This window comes from Stenella coeruleoalba, assembly GCF_951394435.1.
Source record: "Stenella coeruleoalba genome assembly, chromosome: 9".
NCBI lineage: Eukaryota > Metazoa > Chordata > Mammalia > Artiodactyla > Delphinidae > Stenella > Stenella coeruleoalba.
The window spans coordinates 88157567-88181466 of NC_137155.1; the positions used below are offsets into that span (position 1 = coordinate 88157567).

General features: G+C 41.3%; 1 protein-coding gene and 1 long non-coding RNA gene across 4 annotated transcripts in view; one reads left to right on the forward strand and one right to left on the reverse strand.

Moving 5' to 3' along the window:
- The first annotated feature begins 573 nt into the window (after positions 1-573).
- LOC307191929 overlaps positions 574-23900 on the forward strand; it is a 38087-nt gene continuing 14760 nt past the window's right edge. For all 3 annotated transcript variants that reach the window (XR_013829902.1, XR_013829903.1, XR_013829904.1), the window contains exon 1: positions 574-747. This is a non-coding gene — a long non-coding RNA (uncharacterized lncRNA). The remainder of the gene's footprint in view (positions 748-23900) is intronic.
- MTPN (myotrophin) overlaps positions 13731-23900 on the reverse strand; it is a 61993-nt gene continuing 51823 nt past the window's right edge. Inside the window, exon 4 of the mRNA XM_079932266.1 lies at positions 13731-16935. Within this exon, the coding sequence (XP_079788392.1) occupies positions 16849-16935 (87 nt within the window). The 3' untranslated portion in view covers positions 13731-16848. The remainder of the gene's footprint in view (positions 16936-23900) is intronic.

Below are 23900 nucleotides of genomic sequence, written 5' to 3' on the forward strand. Positions count from 1 at the left end.
CTAATTAAAACACTGCCTGATAATTCCAACACTCCTGCCATATCTGGTTCTGTTGCTTGCTCTGTCCCTTCAAATTGTGTTTTTTGCCTTTTGGTATGCCTTGTAATTTTTTCTTGATAGCTGGACATGATATACCAGGTAAAAGGAAGTACTGGAGATAGGCCTTCAGTAATGTGGCGGTGAGGTGTGAGCGGAGGGGAAGCATTCTCTAGTCCTATAAGTAGGTCTCCATGTTTTAGGGAGCCTGTGCCTCTGAACTGCGAACTTCACAAGTGTTTCTCAGTTTTATCCTCCCTTCTTAGGTGGGACATGAAGGCTAGAGTGGGCCGGAGCTGGGCATTTCTGTTCTTCCACGTGGAAGAGCCCGCTGGAGCTGGGTATATTTCCCTTCCCCAGGTCAATTAGGCTCCGATAATAATAGCCCAGCGGGTCGGGCTCTGGTTAACTGGCTTCACCTGCGGGCAGGCCTTGTTGAGAAGCACAGCAGCTCCGGTCAATTTAAAAATGGTTCCTTTGCCCCTCCCTCTGCGGGAAGCTCGCGGGCATTTTTCTCATATATTTGCTGCAGGAAGCTGGTTGAGCTCCTGGCGGGAAGTCTCCCCGTATGTTGTGGGCCCACCGTGACTTGGTCATCCTGAAGTTTTCAACTGTCAGAGTTGTCTACACTGAGCCTCCGGCAACTCCCTCATTGCACGCGTCCTACCTGGGCACTAGTTCCTGCTGTTTCTTCTCCCGAGTCTCGCTCTGGTAAGTTGTGACTCCTGTATTCACCCGTCTGTCTTAAGGGCAGTGGTTTGCCCTGTGTTCCCTGCTCTTGTACCGATGCAAGAAGTATTGTTGATTTTTTTCAGTCTGTTCAGCGTTTTACTTGCTGTTAGGATTGCTGACTTAAAAAATATTCACAACCTAAATGTTGAGAGTTACGTTTTATTCAGCGGGAATTTTTCGGACTTCAAGCCTGGGAGGCAGCATCTCAGTAACCCTGAGAAAACTGCTCCGGGGAGGCGAGGGGGGAGCCAGGTTATAGAGAAGTTTTGCAACAAAGGGCAGGTAGTCTGACCGTCGAAAGATGATTGTTAATTAAAGAAAACCGGATATCTCAAGTTAAGGAATTTAGCGCTTTTCTATGTATGGGAAGATGCAAGAGTCTGGGCTCACTGAAATCATACCTTTGACATGCACCTCAGCTACCTGGGGCCAGTATCCCTGTGTTTTCACATCCTGAGTTTCTCCAGGGCTCACTGGCTCACGTTGGAGGGCAGCAATCACTGCTGACCATGACATCTTTGTTTACCGATATGGCAGGTAATATTCCATTTCTCAGAATGGAGTGGTGACTTCTAAGCTCCTTACATATGGACCTGGAAACTGGAAGTTCCCCTCTTTCTTCTTTGGCTTCTAATTACTTTCCAAGGTTGGATTCCCCACACTGCACCGCCCCCCCCCCCCCCCCCCCCCCGCCGCGTCCTAACGCTCTAAACATCCAGCGGACGATCAGAGGATTTGTAACCTGAGGGTACGGCCCAGGAAATAGCTATCTTGCTGTCAGAGAGGCTAATTCACATGCTTTGGAGAATGTGGGTAGAAGAGGTGGTGGAAGGGGGGCAATGGTTGGCTGACAGAGTTGGAACAGCAGTAATGTTCCTCTGGGTGCCTTCCCTCGCTCTGTCCCTCAGAGTCACATGGTGGTCCCTGCAGGCTCTCTGGGTGTAGCATCTTGGAGGTCTGGACAACTTCCTTGCTGAGCAGAGGTCTCCCACCTGCAAAGGCCTGGGCTGTTTGAAAAGCCCACTGCACAGCTCTATCACCTGAAGATTTGTGACAGCTGGTTCGTCTGCCAGACTCTGTTGGAAGGAGTTGGCACTTTGAATTATCAAGCACCACTATGAATAGGAGAGGACAGGAACTCCCCCACTTGGCATTTGTAGTGGCAAATCATGTCTTGGAAAACTTTCAAGATTCTCAGCACTGGCAAAATCCTGGGGAAAGGGGATCAGTCAACTATCATTTATTTATGCTTTCAAAGGGCTCTGGAAACACAGGTAACAATGGGGTAGAAGAACAAGCCCTATCGTGTATTATTAAACACGAAGTCTGATAACAGGGAGGAAGACTCTCCTCTTGGATGGGTCATGGGGGACTAATAAGGCTCCCTGAGGCTCCAGGCTGGGGCCCTTCTATTGACTTCTTAGGCTACTGGAGAAAGAGAATGGCATTTCCCCCTCTTCAGCCACTTTTGTCTGAAGAACTTTAAGGTATTTCATTAGTAATTTCTTTAAAAGGAGGCAGATACTGCTTTACTTAGGATGGACCCAGAACAGATATACCTGGAGGCTGGATTTTTAAAATGAATTAAGTAAAATATTTATTGAAAGTTTATGAAATGCTAGACATGGTGTGAGGCATTGGGACACAAAGATTAACACAGTGGTGCCCGGCATGTTGCTCACAGCCTACCCAAGGGCAAAGCAGGTGTAAAGGCTACTAGATCAATTAATCTATGAGTACTTTTAGAGTATCTGTATGCTCAGGGGAGGTAAATTGCATAGCCCATTTCTCCAGGTGCTTCTGAATTGCTAGGGGAAACAATGAAATCTACTTGGTAGAGTAAAAGGATACTTTAGTGGAATCACGGGCAGCAGGACTTTGAAGAAGGGAGAAGTCAGTGTAGATTGGAGTTTAGAAAAGGTGAGGAAGAAATAGTGGGAGATACATCTGTAAAGGGAGGATGATGTGGGAAAGGGCCTCAGGAGCCAGGCCAAAGAATCGCACTTGATATAATAAAGCAATAGGAAGCCACTGAAGGTTTTAGAAGGGAAGGGGGTTGTATTAGTCTCCTAGGGCTGCTGTCACAAAGTAGAACAAACTGGTTCACTTAACACAACAGAAATTTATTGTCTCATAGTTCTGGCGGCTAGGAATCAAGGTGTCAGCAGGGCCATGCTCCCTCCGAGACTCTGGGTAGAATCATTCCTCGTCCCTTCCTAGCTTCAGGTGGCGGCCATCCATCCTGGGCTTGTGGCTGCCTCACTCCAATCTCTGCCTCCATCTTCAAGTGGTGTCCTCCCCTCATAGCTAAGCATCTTGTAAGGGCACCAGTCATATTGGATTAAGGGACCATCCTACTCCAGTATGACCTCATCTTAATTAATTACATCTGTAACCCTTGTGCCCAAGAAAGTCATATTCTGAGGTACTGGGGCTTAGGACTTTAGCATTTACCTTTTTGGGGAACACAATTCAACCCATAAGAGGGATGAATTGGTAGAAGTGGGATAATGATAAAGTTAGTCTAAATGTAGTGTGTTAATTGATTGGAGAGGGAGGGCCTTTCTGCTGGGGGTTGTGACAGTATCTGGACCTTCAAGGGGAGGGGGCAGGGGCACTAATGTGAATGGAGAGTTAAGCTTGGCCATGGAGGGTTTTTAGGGAAGAAATGACTACAAGAGAAGCTGAAACTAAGGGTGTGTAATCAAGCAATTTTGATGAGGTTTTGAATCTACATGATTAAAAAAATGATATTGTGATATATACTCAATTAATTGATTTTCATAGACGTATTTAGCAGGAATGAAATGTTTTCTCTTTGTGGGTGGGTGGGCAGTGAGGATCCTAGGTTTAGTTGTGGATGTAGAAAGTAGTTGGAGGTCAGGGCCCAGAGCCTGGGTGAGATTTCAAGAAAGATGTGGATTTGGGGGTCATTCTCCTGGTGAGGGCACTCCTGGAGCTCTTGAGTTCTTGTCTGTACCCCTGAGCTGGCTCTGGGGTTGCTGTTTCTTGTTTTGATATTAAACCTCTGTGTAAGGAACTCTTCTAGTTGTGTACAGCTTCTCTCTGCAACAGGGTGGAGAGTCCTGGCATAACAAGTGAACGCTAGGTACCTTGGGTTGATGGTGTGCTGGGCTTTTTGTGGAGATGTCTCCTTGAGAATGAGATGAGATGTTAGGAGTTATGACACAGAAGGGCTCTATCAAGTTGGCCTGAAACTCTTATTTCCAGGGTATTTCTTGTTCATGCCTCCATGCTCCTGGAACCCTCCCTGTTGGGATTGGAAACAGGATGTTTTCAAATCTCCTAAAACCTCACACAACTGCTTTCTCAGAATACATTGTCTGTCTTTAAACATCTTGAATCATTTCATAACCATCTTGTACTGCAAAACTGGCATTCTACCAGGGCTCTCAGTGCCGCCTTCCTGCTTGATCACCCACACGTTTGACTTCATTAGTCAATCAAGTTTAAATCTGGCGGTACTGCTCCTCAGCTGTTTACGTTAGTCCTTGGAGGCCTGGGGGGGGGGGTGTCTTTTTTTTTCTTTTTAAAAATTTTTTAAAAATCTATTTTGTTTATTTATTTTTGGCTGTGTTGGGTCTTTGTTGCTGTGCATGGGCTTTCTCTAGTTGTGGCGAGCGGGAGCTACACTTCGTTGCGGCACGTGGGCTTCTCATTGCGGTGGCTTCTCTTGTTGCAGAACACGGGCTGTAGCCACGTAGGCTTCAGTAGTTGTGGCTCTCGGGCTCTAGAGCGCAGGCTCAGTAGTTGTGGCGCACGGGCTTAGCTGCTCTGTGGCATGTGGGATCTTCCTGGACCAGGGCTCGAACCCGTGTCCCCTGTATTGGCAGGAGGATTCTTAACCACTGCGCCACCAGGGAAGCCTCAGCCTGGGTGGTCTTAATGGATCCTTGTTAGACCCATTAAGCATCATCAAGGGAGGAAGCAGGATTGGGCAATGAGGACCTCTTAATTCAATTTTGGTTGGATGGATTTACTTATGGACACAAGGAACTTGGTTTATCATTGGCGTGAGAACTGTGTCTGAGTTCCTGGTAATCACATTTCAGCTCAGCCGGGTGTGAGCTCCTGGACAAGTTTATCTAGGATGCAAGTCATCTGTATGTTAAGTCTCAACCTGTGCAGGAAAGGACAAAACAGTGTGAGCAAAGGAAGTGTTTCTCCATGGGGGTCTGCTTGAGTTCATCCTCAGGCAGCCCCTTATCCTATACCTGGAATCTGCTTCTCATTGACATGTTAGCCAATAGGCTTGTGAAAGCATGTTTCTTCCTCCTTAACAAGAAGACAACAACATCAAAGAGAATGACTGGGGCCAAAAGTATGGATGTGATTTTTGTCAAAAAAAGATTGTCAAGTTAATTTATGACATGGCAAAGCTCCAAACATAATTCTTTCCTAAAATGTCAGGAAGCACAAGGTAGTATAACTCAAATAACTGTGGCAGGAGAGAAATCATAATAAAGATATTTTCCCTTTGTTCAACACTCCACAGTTTAGGAGGCATGTGAAGTCGCTCTTATAATAGTGAATATCTCAGAAAAAAGGAAATTTAATCAAATGAAAACGTTCTGGGCAGCAGTTTTAGATTTTTAACAAATCCCTAATATTTAATCAGTAAGACCTTTTAATATATATATATATATATTATTGAAGTACAGTTAAATACTATAGTTAATTTTTAATGTTTTAATTTCTGCTGTATAGCAAAGTGATTCAGTTATACCTACATTCTTTTTTTATATTCTTTTCCATTATGGTTGATCGTAGGATACTGAATATAGTTCTCTGTGCTATACGGTAGGACCTTGTTGTTTATTCCGTATATAATAGCTTACAACTGCTAATGCCAACCTCCCACGCCACCCCTCCCCCAACCCCCTCCCCCTTGGCAACTACAAGTCTGTTCTCTATAAGACCTCCTTTTAAAACACACACCTTTAATCTTAAATGAGGGAGTTTAAATTTTTAAAATGGAATCCACTGGGTCACACAACCAAAATATACGCAGTTGGTTTGCTTATCCTCAGGAAGAATTCCCTTTTTTGTTCCACGTCGTCCAACCTCAGCCATACCTCCTGGGTGAGTGGTTCGGTTGTCTGTGGCAACTGGGTGGCAGATGTCCAGGTTTTAACTGGGGTTTGTGTTGATTCTTATCATCATGAAAAGAATTGCTGATAATGACATGAAACAAGATTTAAGCTCACAGCTACCGAAATGAGATGAACACAGGATTTATGTAATGGTTCATTCAAAATGAAAAGGGGTAAGAGAAAGATGACAGGCAACTCTCTAGCATTTTGTGCTTAGTGTGAGGAGGAGATATTAGAAAGCCCATCCTCCTTGAGGTGACAAAGCCTGGGGACCTCGTTCCTATTTTGTAAAGCAAGCCAAGCACTCACTGGTCGACCTCTCCCTGGACTTGGAAGCATTAGTAGCTCCCTACAGAGAGCGCTGAGCTTCTGTCTCCCGCGTGGTCCCATTAGGGCAATCTAGTTAGAGAGCTTGGGCAGGGCCCTGCTGCTGCTGCTGCTTGATCAGTGAGCACACACAGCGCAGAGAGATGGCCTTGGAGAACTGCTGCCCTGCCTGCCCTGCAGGCAGGGTCATTAGTGGGGTGCCAGGCGATCCCCCCCACCACCAGAGGGCCAGCTCAACGTCTTGTCTGGTCTCAGCGCTGCTGCCATTCGCCACCTCCCTCCCATGTCTTAGCCTGCGTCGATATTACCCGACACAATAAACCGAAATGCGGAAAAAATCTAACCACGTGGAGCTTTACTTACCTGAGGCCAAAACATTTCCCTCGAAGGTATAAACACCTTGAACGTCAGAAACCAGTAAGACGTAGGCGAGCCAGGAGGTCCTCCAGCACCCTACCGTGTGTGCCCTAGCCCAGCTTGTCCACTTCCTTCCAGCACATGTCAGCATCTGTACTGGTTTTATTTAGGGAGTAGCCGTTGTCTTTTCTCTCCTCTTAGGATGTAAGCCCTATCTGGGTAGGAGTCACGTCCGTAGTGTTGACTGTTATCACTACAGTGCCCACAACGGGGCCTGACATATATAGATCCGCAATAAGTATTTGTTGAATGAACCAATGAACTCACAATTTAGAGAACTGACTCTGCTCACTACCTCCCTTTTTGCCCCTGGAACCCAAGGCATTTTAGCTTCTGGAGCCGCTGTGGCTGGTTTGGGTCTTAGGAAGGCTGCTTTGAAACGATTCCACAGGTCTTGACTGAGAGAGAGAGAGTGCTGGGAGGTGATAAACAATTAAGGGTGAGGGACCTTTTGCTGCTGTTGCCATTCCGGATGCAGCTGCCATGCCCACACCCTGCTGGCCATGCTTGAGGGCCCCCTTGCCTTCATGTCTGGCAGGAAGGCCAGCACTGGCTCACCTGGCGGTTAGCGTGGGAATCACAGATGAGAGTCTCAGCCCTTGTGGCTCTTCTTTATTTCATGCCGTGCTGCCCCCTTTTTCCACCCCCTCCCCATACTATTTAAGCTGTTACTTCGCCATAAAGCCGCTAGCTTGGCACGGGTGTTTGGCTCATACCAGCAAATCCCCATTAGCCTTTGACTCCTCCAAGAGGCAAAAGGAAAAACCTACCAGGATGCAGGAGACACTTTCTCTGTCTGGGCAGATAGAAAGGGATAAAAAGGATTCTGTAGAAACACAAGAGTTTATTTATAGCACTTAACCTTTCCTAGACAGAAAGCCAAAGGTTTTTGCTTTTAACTTATTTTTCTCTTCTTCAAGAGTCTGAAAGAAAAGGAAATCCTGGGCCCTTCATTGTATTTGTTTGTATCTCGCAGGTGTGTATATTTTAAAAATTCACTTTCTTTTTAATTAGACATGTCTTCTTGCCCCCAGGTACTGCTCCTGAGCCCTCATCAGTAGATTTCCTTCATCTAGGGTGTTGCATCAGGTGTCTCTTGCTGCATAAAAATACCCCAAAGCCTAGTGGCTTAAAACAACCACTGTATATTTGTCCATGATTCTGCAGTTTGAGCTGGGTGTAGCTGGTGGTTCTTCGGATCTCACCTGGGGTCACTTGCGGCTGCAGTTATGTGGGGGCTCAGCTGGTGTTGGATAGTTCAAGATGGCTTCACGCACCTGTCTGGCGGGTAGCTGGGACTGTGGACTGGGACACCTCAGTTCCTCATGTGGTCTCTCCTGAGATATAACTCTGGGCTTGTTTCCATGCTGAGACCTAAGGGGGCATGCCCCAACAAGGAAGCACCTGTTCATGCTTCTGCTGGCTTCATGTTTGCTGTCCCATTTGGCCCTGGTAGGTCACATGGCCAAGCCCAAGAGTCAGTTTGGGAAGGGGTTGCACAAGGGCCCGGATACCCAGGCATGATTCACTGGGGATCATTACTGTAACAATCTACCCTAGGTATGAAGAGAGGTGCATTATTTATAGGCTTGGCTTTTAAGTTGCTTCAATTAACAGGTTACATTCTCCCATGACTTGCTCATCACTCTCTAATTAGGTCCTGGCCAATCCTACAGAGTTTTCCTCAACCTATCCCAACTAAACATCTATATCAGGAGTTGGCAAGCTTTTTCTGTGAAGGGCCAGAGAGTAAATATTTTAGGCTTTGTGAGCCATAAAGTCTCTGTTGCAACTACTCACCTCTGCTAATGAAGTAGAAGTAGCCATAGATCATATGTAAGAGAATGGGTATAAGCTGTGTTCCAATAAAACTTTATTTATAAAAAACAGGTGATAGGGCAGGTTAGAGCTGTGGGCCATAGTTTGCTGATTCTTGATCTATATCATAATAATTCTAGACTGCCAAAATATATTACATTCAAGTATTTCTATTTCTCAAACTGAAAACTAAATTTCATCTCTGCAGAATTTGATTTCATCATAAGAAGTAATTGATCAAGGCATGTTACATGATATTTTTCATCTAATTGCTTAAAATCATAAACAAACTCATAAAATTTTTGCTAAGTATCTTTTTAAGAACTTGGAAAACACTGCATTTACTGAATAAAATGTCATAGGTTGGTTCAGTGAGAGTTGGAGAGGCAATATAAGGTGCAGAGAGCACAAACTTTAGAGTCAGACTGAGTTTAAATCCAGACTACCACTAACTGGCTGTGTGACCACATGCAAGTTACCTGACTTCTCTGAGCTTTAGTTTTCTCATTTGAAAACAGATAACAATAGTCCTACCTCATAGGGTTTTTATGAAGATTAAATGAGTCAGTTCACATGAAATACTTGGCATGATGCCCAGACCACAATAGATGATCAGTTAAAATGGTGATCTAACTCCCTTAAATAGTAATTTTTGATAAGCCTGGGTATATGATAGGGTTTCCAGGTTCATAGTGTTACAGTTTAATTTCAAGAACTTAATTTTAATTTGTTAGAACTAATAGGCAATTTCAGTAAAGTCAAAGGACACGAAAATCAACCTACAAAAACTAGCTGCATTTCTATACACAAACAACTATCCAAAAAGGAAATTAAGGGGAATTCCATGGCGGTCTGGTGGTTAGGAATCTGCACTCTCACTGCTGAAGGCCCAGGTTCAATCCTGAGTCAGGGAACTAGGATCCCACAAACCACATGGGTGGCCACAAACCAACCAACCAAAAGGAAATTAAGAAAATTCCATTTACAATAGTGTAAAAAAAAAAGAATATAATACTTAGGAATAAAATTAACCAAAATGGTGATAGACCTGTACACTAAAACCTAGAAAACACTGACTAAAGAAATAAAGACAGATGGAACGATGTCCCGTGTTCATGGATAGGAAGAATTAATATTGTTAAAACGTCAGTATTTACCAAAGTGATCTATAGATTCAGTGTAATCCTTATCAAAATCCCAATGACATTTTTACAGGAATAGAAAAACAATCTTAAAAATTCATTTGGAACCATAAAAACCCCAAATAGCCAAAGCAATTCTGAGCAAGAAGAACAAAGCTGAAATGCTCCCTCATTTTAAAATGTATTACAAAGCTACTGTAATCAAAAACAGTATAGTACTAGCATAAAAGCAGACAGACTATGAAAAAGAATAAAAGAGACCAGAAATAAACCCTGGCATATATGTATGGTCAACTAATATTGGACAAGGGAGCCAAGAAGACTCAATGGGGAAAAGATAGTCTCTTCAATAAATGGTGTGGGGAAAACTGGATATCCACATGTAAAAGAATAAAATTGGATTATCTCACACCATATACAAAAATCAACTCAAAATGGATCAAAGACTTAAACACAAACCCTGAAACAATAAGACTAAGAAAACGTAGGGAAAAAGCTTCTGACATTGAACTGTACAATGATTTCTTTGATATGGCATCAAAAGCACAGGCAACAAAAGCAAAACAAGACAAGTGGGACTACATAAAACTAAAAAGCTTCTGCACAGCAAAAGAAACCATCAAAATGAAAAGGCAACCTACGCAAGAGGAGAAGATATTTGCAGACTATATATCTGACAAGGAGTTAATATTCAAATATATAAGGAACACCTATAATTCAATAGCCAAAAAAGTCCCCAAATAACTCGATTAAAAGATGGGCAAAGGACCTGAATAGATGTTTCTCCAAAGAAGACATACAAATGGCCAACAGATGAATGAAAAGGAGCTCAATGTCACTAATCATCAGGGAAATGCAAATCAAAAGCATGAGATACCACCTCACGCCTGTTAGACCAGGGAACTTGATAGAAACGCCCAGCAATCCGTGTTGTAATAAATGTTGGCAAGGATGTGGAGAAAAGGGAACACTCGTACTTTGTGGGAATGTAAATTGGTGCAGCTACTATGGAAAACAATATGGAGGTTCCTCAAAAGATTAAAAATAGAATTACCATTTGATCCAGTGATCCCTTTTCCGGGTATATAGCCAACAGAAGTGAAATCTAGATCTCAAAGAGATAGTTGATAGTTGAACACACTCCCACGTTCCTTGCAGCATTATTCGTGATCACCAAGGCATGGAAACAAATGTCCATTGATATACAAATGGATAAAGAAAATGTGGTATGTACATAAGGTGTAATATTATTTAGCCTTGGAAAAAGAAGGGAATTCTGCCATTTGCAACAACATAGATGGACCTTGAGGGCATTATGCTAAGTGAAATAAGCCAGAAAAAGAAGTTATGTGTGGAATCTAAAATAGTCAAACTCATAGAAGCAGAGACAGAATGGGGATTGCCAAAGCCTGGGGGAGGGGAACATGGGGAGGTGTTGGTTAAAGGTTACCAAGTTTCAGTTATGCAAAATAAGTTTTGGAGATCTATTGCTAAGAGGGAAAAAAAAAGGGCACCAGGGCTGCAGAGCCTCTCTGAGCTTTCTGCAAGGGAGTAGGTATGAGCATTGGTTTTGGATATATGGGTGAGAACAGCTTTTACTCTTCATTTAATTTGAAGGAATATGGGCTCTAAAATCAGGAATGTGGGCTCTAAAATCGGACAGAACTAAATAGTACCATTCATGAGCTGTTTACTGCAAGTTTTTTAACCTTAGTCTTTTTTTTTAAACATATGATTATTGTGAAAATTGAATAATGTAATGTGGTAAAAAGTTCTCAGCACAACTAGCTGTAATACAATAACTATTTAAAAAATTTTAGTAGTAAAATTAATATAAGTTAACTTAGATCTGAGTACTTTCAAGCCTACTGAAATTAGACTAGCAAATCACCAGCAGTGGCACATAGCTAGACTTGGTGGCCTGCCACAGGGGATTTGCATAAACACATGGGACATTACTAGATATCCGGAGAAGGATGTACAGATGCATTCTCAGATTTGTTAGTAAAACTTTAGTAAAACACAGTTTCTTTAAAAAAGAAAAAAGTTATCTAGTAATAATATCAGCATCCAGTTGCTAGGAATTGTCTATGCATTATTTTCCTTTGTGTGATAAGATGCTGTTGCCAGACATGTGACCCATCATTCTATCCAAATGGTGTGAATAAGAATACCCTTGCTGCTGCAGCTGCTGAATGCATGGAAGTTGCTGGGGTGACCAGACAGTCCTTTGTGTTGCTGCTCTATTTACAGCTGTGCTTTAGTATATGCCACAAATAGCTCAGTGACCTGCGTTTGACCCCATGGTCAGCGTTTCCTCAGTGAATCTTTGTGACTGTGATATTTGTCTCTACTTCATTGATTTGGGTTTGAAATTTCAGTAGTACTTTTGAGGCTGCTTGGCCAATATTTGAGTACAGTGACACTTAGGTGTAGCCCCATGGTCCCAAAAGCCAGTAATCCTTTAGCCAGGATTTACTAAAACAAAGCTTACCTCGCATTTGACTGTATAATGGTTTGACATTAGTTCAGAACAAATACGGTGAATGTCTGCCATGTATCAGGTGCCATTAAAGATGATAAATTCTATTTTCAATCGGTAATTATATTGCAATGAAGTAAAAGCCTTGAAGAAGGATATCCTATGGCTGATGTGTGATTATCCCGTTAGTGTCTGGGGAAGATGGTAAATTTAAAACAGGAAATGGTTCGCTGGCACAAAGGTGGCTGTTTCTGAGCCAGTGGTGCACCCACTGCAGTGGAGGATCCATGTTTAAGGCACTAATGCCAGCCCAGGGAAGCAGAGTTGAAAGCAGCAACTGGTCTCCCAAAGGGCTCTCCTGCTGTAGGACTAGCTAGGCAGAAGCCGCCAGGGGCACAGCTAAGTGATTAGAGCCCTGCCAGTGACCCACAGTATGCTCAGCATGAAATAAGGAGGTTCATGACATTATCTCCCCAATGTCCTTGCATGCTTCCCTCACTCCACTTTGGAACTCAAAGGACTTGGGCAAGGCTCAAGCCTCAGCAATTCAGCTATGGGGACTGTAACACCATAGCTGGGGACTGTGGAAATACTGTCCATGGCAATTGATGGGACATCCTTCAGGGAAAAATCCCTCATAATGAAGGGTCATTCTTTTTTTTTTTTTTTTTTTTGCGGTACGCGGGCCTCTCACCGCTGTGGCCTCTCCCGTTGCGGAGCACAGGCTCCGGACGCGCAGGCTCAGTGGCCGTGGCTCACGGGCCCAGCTGCTCCGCGGCATGTGGGATCTTCCCGGACTGGGACATGAAACCGTGTCCCCTGCATCGGCAGGCGGACTCTCAACCACTGCGCCACCAGGGAAGGCCCGTGAAGGGTCATTCTTACCAGTGTTACATTTTTGGAGCCACTGTTACATCTTAACCCGACTTCTTTTGCCCAGAACGTAGCTTTGAAGTTCATCTTAAGATTTTCTTGGGTGTCCAGAGTTTTGCTGTCTCATGTGTTACAGCTTCCATTTACTCTCTAGAAAGCCACCCTTGATGACATCCTATTTAGAAGCTTTTTGACTATTTCTTTTTCTCTTAATTGTCTCGTACAAATCTGTGTGCATCAGAATCACCTGGAGGCTTTATTACAACACGGATTGCTGGGCATTTCTATCAAGTTCCCTGGTCATGGTTGCTCGTCTAGAGACCACATTTTGAGAATCACTGGTCTTAACAGGAAGAGGAAAAAAAGATCTAACAGTCTGATATACTGTGCTACGTGAAAGTTCTGCGATAGCTTAAATGAGCATATGAAAGGATTAAAGAGGTTTACTGTGACCCTGTTTTCTTTAACACCTATTAAGATCCTGACACTCTCGTATTTCCTAGCTACAGCTTGCTCCTAGTAACTACTCAACATTTATTACAGGCAAACAATTTGTATCAGGCAACTGCGAGAAGAGCAAAACCTCTAGATGAGATAAGTAATATAGTTTATTTCTATTGAATCTTTCCTATGTCCTATTTTCTTTCCACTTATTTTTTTCCAGAAGTGGGATAGAGGGGGAAAATTCAGATTAATTAAAAGTTTGAGTCAAAGCACCGATACAGTTGTAGAGAAGACTGGAGGAGGAAGGCGATAGTAACGGAGTGAGGTAAACGCTGACACGCTGGCTGTAGCACAATTCAAGTTTATTCCATTTGTTCTTGCAACACAAAACTTCAACACAATATTATTTAGCATTCTGATGTACATGAACTAGGATAATATGAGAAACCCAATTGTGTCAAACGCATTACATTGTGGAAAAAATGAACTCAAATATATCAAAATGCACAAAGCACTAGTCTTCCTCCATTGCTGCTTAGAAAGATATGATTGTTTCTCCATTTACAAAATAGAATCAGGACAATTTAAATTTTTTAAAATTTTGCATGCAAAACACTGCAGTTACTTATGCAGGAGGGCACCCTCACCAGCTTCTTCTATACACAATCGAGTATACAGTATTGCATGGAAGAAAACAGCAGCTCAGTTGAAGATTTAGGGAAAAAAAATCAAATAGGTACATATAGATTTGAAATCCATTATTTGGGGGAAAGAAATCAATGAATCAAGGGCGTACTTGCTGGCAGCTTCCACTCACTGCACCCACCTACCTCTCCTTCATGCCCCACTGGGTTTAGAAGGTGAGCTGTGAACTACTGCATCGATTCTCGTGCCGTAGCTCAACTGTAAGTCTACAGATACCAGTCTGACGCTGCAAGGGGGAATCTGTTAGTATACTAATGTAGACAGGTAAACCACCTGTTTTCACTTGATACAGTGCATACGATATGACTGACTTAATACAAAACTACAGAACATGCAAGATTTTTTCTGAGATGTTAAATATTACTTCAGTGGAGAACAAAACTTACTTAATCTTTTACTAATGCATGTAGTACCAAAAAGCAGACAAGGTTTTAGCTTCCTTTAGTCAAAATATGAACATTAAGTGTTGTGAATTTCTCTGCCAAGTGGTTCAGAAATACATTATAAATAACCTAGTTAAAAAAAAGAAACTAAACCATCTTGGTCAGTCTATTCTGTTTATCTGTTATTTTCTCAAGCAACTGCTTCATAATTATGGGGTTTACAAAATGGCTGAGAAAGAAGAGGGAAGGCAGAGTAGCCTCTACTGCATTACGAGGAACATGAGGATAAACTGTACACAGAATCACATGGTCTCCAGACCAGGTGACTGTGGAAGCAGACCAGGTTTAGGAATGACAGGACAGTGCACTCTCTGCAGCAGCCAACTACAAAAAATACTTTGAGAGTAAAGGTAAAACTGCGTAGAGAGTAAAATCCAAGCCTTTTAAACAGCAGTATGCCAAGAAGTGGAAACAGAGATATCAAAACAGCTTGTCACTACGCTGACAGTTACAGTCTGATAGAGTGCCCTCCATCTTCAGTGAGGATAGCTCTGTGTTTCAGTTCAGTGATGTTATGAAGTACTGATTACCGACTTTTAATCCAACTCTAATAAATAGGCTGCATTAAGACAGCAGAATTAGCCAAATGTATCAAAGTATTTAAACCAGCATTTTGTGATTGTTTTCTTGGATGCAGGAAAATTACAGGGTTAGGCTAGTTTTAAGTGAAAAAGCCACAGGATAAAAAAAGGGTTCATGGGGAAAAATACACACACACAAACCCACACACCAACCAACCAATCAGCAAGTGGTCAGTAAGACTTGTTGGCCAGGCTGACTTGGTACTAGTTTAACCCTGCTGTAGAATGCTACATTGCCTTAAAAAATCATCATTAATTCTTTGTTATCCACAATCTGAATACAAGTCCCTCACCCACCCTCCCCCGTTTTAAAAATTTGAGGTACATTCAATTATTGCATGACATGGCTAAGGAAAAACCCTTATATTTTTAGTAAGCTTATATGGATGGCAAGTCAAGGGAATCTTAGTATTTTATATGCAGGACAGCAAATTTAAGGGTATATGTTTTAATTAGCTGTACTGCTCATGAAATAAACATTAGAAAATGTGTCTAAATATTTTCTGCAGGTCCCAAGAACACCATTTTAGGGCACTGTATTTTAAGAACACAGAATACAATTTGAAGTTCTCACATTTTATGCAATGCATAATATAGAAAAGAAAAAATATATATTATGCAGGTGGGTTGGCATACATTCAGCCTATCAACACCTCAGGGAAACTTGGTAACACGCATATTTTTAAGGGATGGGGTTAAGTTTGTCCAAACAGTAAATCTCACCCCAGTGATAGCTTTGGTGCAATAAGTAATCAGCATCCAGGATGGGTCTGAGAGAGGCATTCCAGAGAATGTTCCTTGATTCTCCAAACACAACTGAGGCCAATCCATTCAAATAGCAAATGAAGAAAATCCATAGGTACTAAGACAACTGTTCTCTCTTTATGATACTAACAGGCTTATGGCTATGATTCTATTTTTAAATCCCCTTTTACTACCAGCAGGAGTTTGAAAGTGTTTTCAATGTTCTATAAATGTCTGAATCTAGAGGAAAAAAAATATGCATACTGGAATGATTTCTCCTTTAGACTTCCAAAATTTTGAGATTTTATAAATAAAACTAGTCAGTTTTATCTAAAGATACATGAAATCCATGTGAAGGGGGAGAGGAAATCCAAAGTTCAGCCGCCCAGCAGTTTAGGAGTGTGCCCCTCCTCGCCTTAAATGAGCTTTCACATAAAGCTGGAAGTCACCGAGGGAAGATTTGGTCACCAACCACAGGCAGCGCTCTTAACTATGCCGGGAGATCCCCACTAGAGTGAATCTTAAGGCAGAAGGCTAGAGCTAATTGCTTATCTCAGCACCCTAAGTTACGTCACAGCAGCCACTACTGCTCGCACAGATGGGGCTACCAAATGTATAGTTGGCCTTGGTAGAGTCAGACCCTCAACGCAATCTAATTAATAAATTAGCCAGGGAGCTGAAAAGGTCAAACGTTAATGGTATATTTTGTCTTTGCTCTCCCATGGGTATAAGCTGTGTTTTTTTTACTGGAAATGGAAAAGAGGCTAACCTGATCAGGAATCCTAGTAAAAGCCTGATCTTGTTTTTCTCCTCTCCTCCCAAACATTGTTTTTTTCTGGTAGTCTGATTTGTTATGAATTTCTCTCTCCCCTCACCCCTCTAGAAGTATTTTAGCTGAAGAAGCTGGCAGATAGAGAGTGACAGACAGACAGGCAGCAGTGTGAGGCCACAGGAGAGTCATTCTTCCAGAGCTGTTAGCCCATCCGTCCATCACTGAAGAAGGGCTTTGATTGCCTGGTTGTCAGTGGCTTCAAAGGCAGTCAGTCCATCTGGACCTTTCACAGTCTTATCAGCACCCTGAAAAAGAGGAAAGAGCCTTTATCATTAAACGACGCCCACAACCAGGAGAAGAGAGTGAAAGCCAGGGCGCTTGGCAGAGGCAAAACTCCTTTACTACCGGAGTCCATTCTAGTGAAGGAAAAGCCCCGAACAGCTGGCAAGGTTAGAGACTAAGCTGTAAAAACACCAGATTATTTTTCAGGCACTAGAAATGTAAACTAGAAACACAACTTGCCAGTAACATAGGCAATGACTGACTTTTATTTATACTATCATATATTTACTCAATTAAGCTTTAAAAAAGAAGATCCCTATGTAGTATAAAACAGGGAGGGTTGGGAAGGAAATCACTTTTGCTAAAGAAGAAAGTATTACTGCGACAAAATTATCTTTTTTTCTTGCTTGCAACACTTTTTGGAGAGTGCATAAGTAATACACACATTTGTAAAATCTAGAACTTACAAACCTTTTATTTTAGACAAATTCCTAAAGAACATGTACAATATTGGTCATTATACTTACAAAAACTTAGCAGTAAATGGCTGGGATGTGGGCTAGGAAAGGAGGGTATCTGCTATCATCTAGGGAAATTCTCTCCAGCTTGCTCTCAATGCTTCATGCAGAGAGTGCTGTCATGGAACATTTTACTTGCAACATGGCACTCTAGTTTCGAGCATGTGTACGCATACCTTTGTGTCTATTGTTTTTATCTGTCTTCCCTTATTAGAGTAAAAACTCAATGGGAGTAGAAATCTTGTTCATATTATCCACTATTGTGTCCCCAGTATCTAAAAAAGTACCTAGTGCATGGTGGGTGAATTTGCTCCCAAACCAAGTCTGAACCTCTCTAACTTCCACAGATAGCAACACTCCACCATGGAAAGGTTCTCTGCTAGCTCCAGCCCAACCCGTATTTATTCACCAAATAACCTCTTGTGTCCTGTCCTCCTCCCATTGCCAAGTCCCACTCATTCTTCTGTTCCTGAGGCCTATGGAATTGTCTAAACTTGGCAGGCATGGTCCTGTAGAGACAAACTCTAGTCAAATTCACCAGTCTCTTTTCCCATTAATCTTTCAATACTCTAATCCTCTGGAATGTCACCATTCCTCAATGTACCAGGTGCCATGACTTTACACTTGTTGGAATATGGAATGCCCTGCCCCCTTTCTGCTGGCAAATCCATTCACTCATTCAACAAATATTTACTGAATGTTTGATGCATAGACACAAAACAAGATAGAGCCTGCCAGTTTGGCTGGTGTGAGAGACAGACAAGTCAACCAGTATGACACAGTGGGATGAGAACAATAGCGTTATGCACAGTGATGAGTGGTCTGTAAACCATAATGGGATGTGGTTAGGAGAGTGTAAGAAAGTCCTTCTGGATGAGGTTATGCTTGAGCTGAGCCTTGAGTAAGTACAAGTTGATTAGGTAAACCAAGAAGGAGATGACAGACATTTTAGCAAGCGTTAAATTATCACAAAGTCCTCCTCAATATGACTATAAAAGTCTGTTTTCTCTTTTTCTAATTGAATTTAACTGCATTATGGAACATCTGGAACTTACAGTTAAGTGAGAGGGAAATCTGTGAGTGAGAACTTCAGTGTGGTGAGTACTCCAACACAGGTTAAGTGACAATAATTGGGACCATTGTATCCAAAACAAATTTTAAAATTTATTTTTTATTGAATTACAATGTTGTGTTAATTACTGCTATACAGCAAAAGTGACTCAGCTATATACATATACAGTATGTATTCTTTTTCATATTCTTTTCCATTATGGTTTATCACAGGATATTGAATACAGTTCCCTGTGCTATACAGTAGGACCTTGTTTTTACCCATTCTATACATAGTAGTTTACATCTGCTAATCCCACATTCCCACTCCTACCCTCTCCCACTGCCCCCCCCACCCCCCTGCCCTGGGGCAACCACCAGTCTATTCTCTATGTCCCTGATTCTGTTTCATAGATAGGTTCATTTGTATCATATTTTAGATTCCACATATAAATCATATGGTATTTGTCCTTCTCTATCATACTAAGTTAAGTAAGTCAGAAAATCTCTAGGTCCATCCATGTTGCTGCAAATGGCATTATTTCGTTCTTTTTTATGGCCGAGTAGTATTCCATTGTATATAGGTACCACATCTTCTTTATTCATTCATCTGTTGATGGACATTTAGGTTGTTTCCATGTCTTGGCTATTGTGAACAGTGCTGCTATGAGCATAGGGGTGGCATGTATCTTTTTGAATTATAGTTTTGTCTGGATATATGCCCAGGAGTGGGACTGCTGGATCATATGGTAATTCTATTTAGCAAAATAAATTATTTCTTATTCAATATTGATAACTGTTTTTATGACTAACATTGTAAACTGTAATTCTGCATTAACAAAAAGTTAAATATCATAGTGAATATCTGTTGCTTTTTAGCTGCCAGACTTCCCTTCTTTTGATAACAGCACCCTAATTTCATTCTGGGTAATCATTTGTCCCCATTGTGTGGACTCCTAGAACTGTAACTTAAGGTGCCATGTACTTTCCTTGCCAGGCATCAAAGCAGGACGCTCACTTCTGGATTTTGAATCTTGATTAGAGAGAACAAAAGAAAGACAACAAGAAGTCAGAACTCATTTATTTCTGTGTTATCACCCAGAAGAGACAGTTGAGAAGTTCCTGCTATCTAGAGTCTTACAGCTACCATAGCTCTGGCCTCTTCTGAGCCTGGTCCTCCAGCTTTCCTATTGATTCTCTGACTAGTCCAACATCTTCAAAAATTCCTTTTCTACTTGTTAGAGTCAACTTCTGCTATATGCAACCCCAAAAATCTGATTAAAGTATTAAAAATTTTATATAAATCATCTTTTTTTTCTAATTGTAATACAAACTAATCACAGAACTCAGAATACACACCAAAAAACTCGCGGTAAAAAGAATTCCATTGATAATAGCATTAAAAAGAATAAAATGTTAGGAATAAAGTTAATGAACTCAAACCAGTTCTTCTAAAAAAGGTAAACCAATTTTGTCAACGTGGAAAAGGATATTAAAAGAAAATGATTTTTTGATACTTGATGCAGTTATTGGAGAACTTAAGTATATCTGGCCTCACCCCTCTCCTGAGGAAACCATTTTCAGTAGTTATTAGTTCTAGTGATTATTTCCGTGGCTCTAAGTACTATACTCATGCCACTATTTGAGTTATTAACTTCAGAGATTACCTTCTGACTCCCTGCTGCATGGATGCTGCCCTAGCAGGGAGCACATCCCTTTCCCACATCCTCCCCATGTCTTATACTTCAAATAGCAGTTTCTGTTTCTTTGTAAATATGTTTGTATTTAAAACCTGTTTCTTGTTCCATCAAATTCCTCTACTTTATAAGATACTTTCTCTACCTTCCCATTACTCCCTCTACCTCTTAAATTGCCAGCTTCTCTATTTTGTCAAGATTAACTTTTATATTCGGTTCTGTAAAAACTGTTGTTTATTGATTGATTTTTTCCTCCTAGTCACCATACTGTATATTATATCCCCAAGACTTACTTATCTTATAAATGGAAGTTTCTACCTTTTGACCACCTTTACCCATTCCTCGCCCCCCCCATCTGTTTTCTGTCACCTGTGAATTTTGAGACTCTTCATATAAGTGAGATAATACAGTATTTGTCTTTCTCTGATTTATCTCACTTAGCATAATGCCCTCAAGGTCATCCATGTTGTTGCAAATGGCAGGACTTTCTTCTTTTTTTAATAGCTAAATAATAATCCACTGCATTATGTGTGCATATGTGTGTGTGTATATACACACCCACACACCCACCCCATTTTATTTATCCATGCATCTGTTGATAGACACTTAGGTTATTTTCCTGTCTTGGCTACAGTAAATAATGCTGCAGTGAACACAAGGTGTAGATAACTTTTTGAGTTAGGATTTTTGTTTCCTTCAGATAAACCCCCAGAAGTAAAATTGCTGGATCACATGGCAGTCCTATTTTTAATTTCTTAAGGAACCTCCATACTGTCTTCCACAGAGACTGCACCAATTTATATCCCCTCCAATAGTGCACGAGGACTATCCCCTCCAATAGTCCCCTCCAATAGTGCACAATTTATATCCCCTCCAATAATAAGATATAAGCAATATATTATTTCTTATATCTTTGATAGCAGCCATTCTCATAGGTAAGAGGTGACAATTCATTGTGGTTTTGATTTGTATTTGCCTGATGATTAGTGACGTTGAGGAACCTTTTTATGTATCTGTTGGCCATCTGTATATCTTCTTTGTATAAATAAATGTCTATTCAGATCCTCTGCCCATTTTAAAATCAGATTTTTTTTTCTACTGAGTTTTTTTTTCTATTGAGTTATATGAATTCATTATATATTTTGGGTATTATCCCCTTATCAGATACATGGTTTGCAAATATTTTTCTCCCATTCTATAGGTGGCCTTTTCATTTTGTTGATGGTTTCCTTTGCCTTTAGTGTCCAATTCAAAAACTCATCACCAAGACGAATGTCGAAGAGCTTACTATCTATGTTTTTCTCTAGGAGTTCCACGGTTTCAGGTCTTATTTTAAAGTCTTTAATTCATTTTGAGTCGATTTTTGTGTATGGTGTAAGATAGTGGTCCAGTTTCATTCTTTTGCACGTGCCTGTCCACTTTTCTCAACAGTATTTCCCTATTATATATTCTTGGCTGCTTTGTGGTAAATTAATTGAGTGTGTGTGTGTGTGTGTGTGTGTGTGTGTGTGTGTGTGTGTGTGTGTATGGGTTTATTTCTGGATTCTCTATTCCATTGATCTATGTACCTGTTTTCACATCAATACTATACTGTTTTGATTCCTACATATTTGTAATATCATTTGGAATCAGGAAATGTGATGCTGCTAGCTTTGTTCTCTTTTCTCAGGATTCCTTTGGCTATTCAGGATCTGCTGTGGTTCCTAAAAATTTTAGCATTGTTTAATCTAGTTCTGTGAAAAATGCCATTGGAATTTTGATGGAAACTGCATTAAAGCTTGCTTTGGGCAGTATGGACATTTTAACAATACTGATGCTGCCAATCCATGAGCACAGAGTATCTTTCCATTTATTAGTGTCTTTAATATATTTCATCAATGTTGTACAGTTGTCAGCATAAGAGTCTTTTGCCTCCTTGGTTAAATTTCTTTCTAGGTATTTTATTCTTTTTGATGCAGTTTTATGTAGAATTAAAAAAAATTCTCTTCTAATTTGTTATTAGTGTATAGAAACACAACTGATTTTTGTATATTGATTTTGTATCCTGCAAGTTTACTAAATTAGTTGAACAGTTCTAACAGTTTTTTTTTTTTTTTTTTTTGCTGTATGCGGGCCTCTCTGTCGTGGCCTCTCCCGTTGCGGAGCACAGGCTCTGGATGCGCAGGCTCGGCAGCCATGGCTCACGGGCCCAGCCGCTCTGTGGCATGTGGGATCTTCCCAGACCTGGGCACAACCCGTGTCCCCTGCATTGGCAGGCGGACTCTCAACCACTGCGCTACCAGGGAAGCCCCTAACAGTTTTTTAGTGGAGTCTTGAGGGTTTTCTATATGGAGTATCCTGTCACCTGCAAACAGAGAACATTTTACTTCTTCCCTTCTAACTTGGATGCTTTTTATTTCTTTTCTTGCCTAACTGCTCTGGCTAGGGACTTCCAGTACTATGTTAAATAAGTGGTGAGAGTGGGCAACCTCATCTTGTTCATTATGTTAGGGGAAAAACTTTCAGTTTTTCACTGTTGATTATGATGTATAGCTTGTGGCCATAGTATGGCCTTCATTATGCCGAGGCATGTTCCCTCTACAGCCACTTTGTTGAGTGTTTTTATTATGAATGAACGTTAAATTATGTCAAATGCTTTTTCTGCATCTACTGAGATGATCATATGATTTTTATCCTTCATTTTGTTGTTGTGGTGTTCACACTGATTGATCTGCAGATGCTGAATCATCCTTGCGTCCCCAGAATAAATCCCAGTTGATCATGGAGTATGATCCTTTTAATGTATTGCTGAATTTGATTTGCTAACATATAGTTGAGGACTTTTGCATCTATGTTCATCAGGGATATTGGTCTGCAATTTTCTTGTGGCATCCTTGTCTGGTTTTGGTATAGGGGTAATGCTGGCCTTGTAAAATGAGTTTGGAAGCGGTCCCATCTGTACTGATGTTTTTGGGAAGACTTTGAGAAGGACTGGTATTAATTCTTCATTAAATGTTTGGTAGAACTCACCAGTAAAGCGATCTGGTCCTGGATATTGATAGACTTTTACAGTTAAAATATATAAACAGTGCTTAAATTACTTCTGGGTAAACACTGCTCACTGTGGCACCTAGCAGACAACTATGATCAGTTTTATTTCCATCGTTCCAAAATCAAAACCCTGTGCAACTCTCCCAAGTGACAGAATCGGGAGATCCACACCCAAGTTTTCCCCACTCCTGTTCATTCATTTACAAATAACAACTTTTGACCCAATTTGTTATGGTTTGGCTAAACTGCTATAACAAAGAGAGGCTAAAACACAATGTATTAAACTAAGTTAATTTACTTCTCTCTCATAAAACAGTCTACTGCTAAGTGTGCTCACCTCCACATGTGCTTCCAGCCTGCTGGATGTGGGGGTGAAAGTCCCCAGTAAGTGGCTTCACATTTTAGGTGATGATCTAGAAGTGGCACACATCATTTGTGCACATCCCATCAGCCCAAACTTAGACACAAAGTCATATCCACTGCAAGGCAAACTGAGATACAAGGACTAGCTAGGCTGCAATGTATGCACCCAGTTAAAACCTGGGGTTCCCCTTCTAAAAGAAAGAGTAAAAAATGGACACAGAAGGCAATTTATAGTCTAATCTATGCTGTCCTGAAAATGCTTTAGAATATTATCTCCAAGTTCTGTCTGTCTAGCCTGCCTCTCCTTCCTGCACCCCCTACTTCCACTCC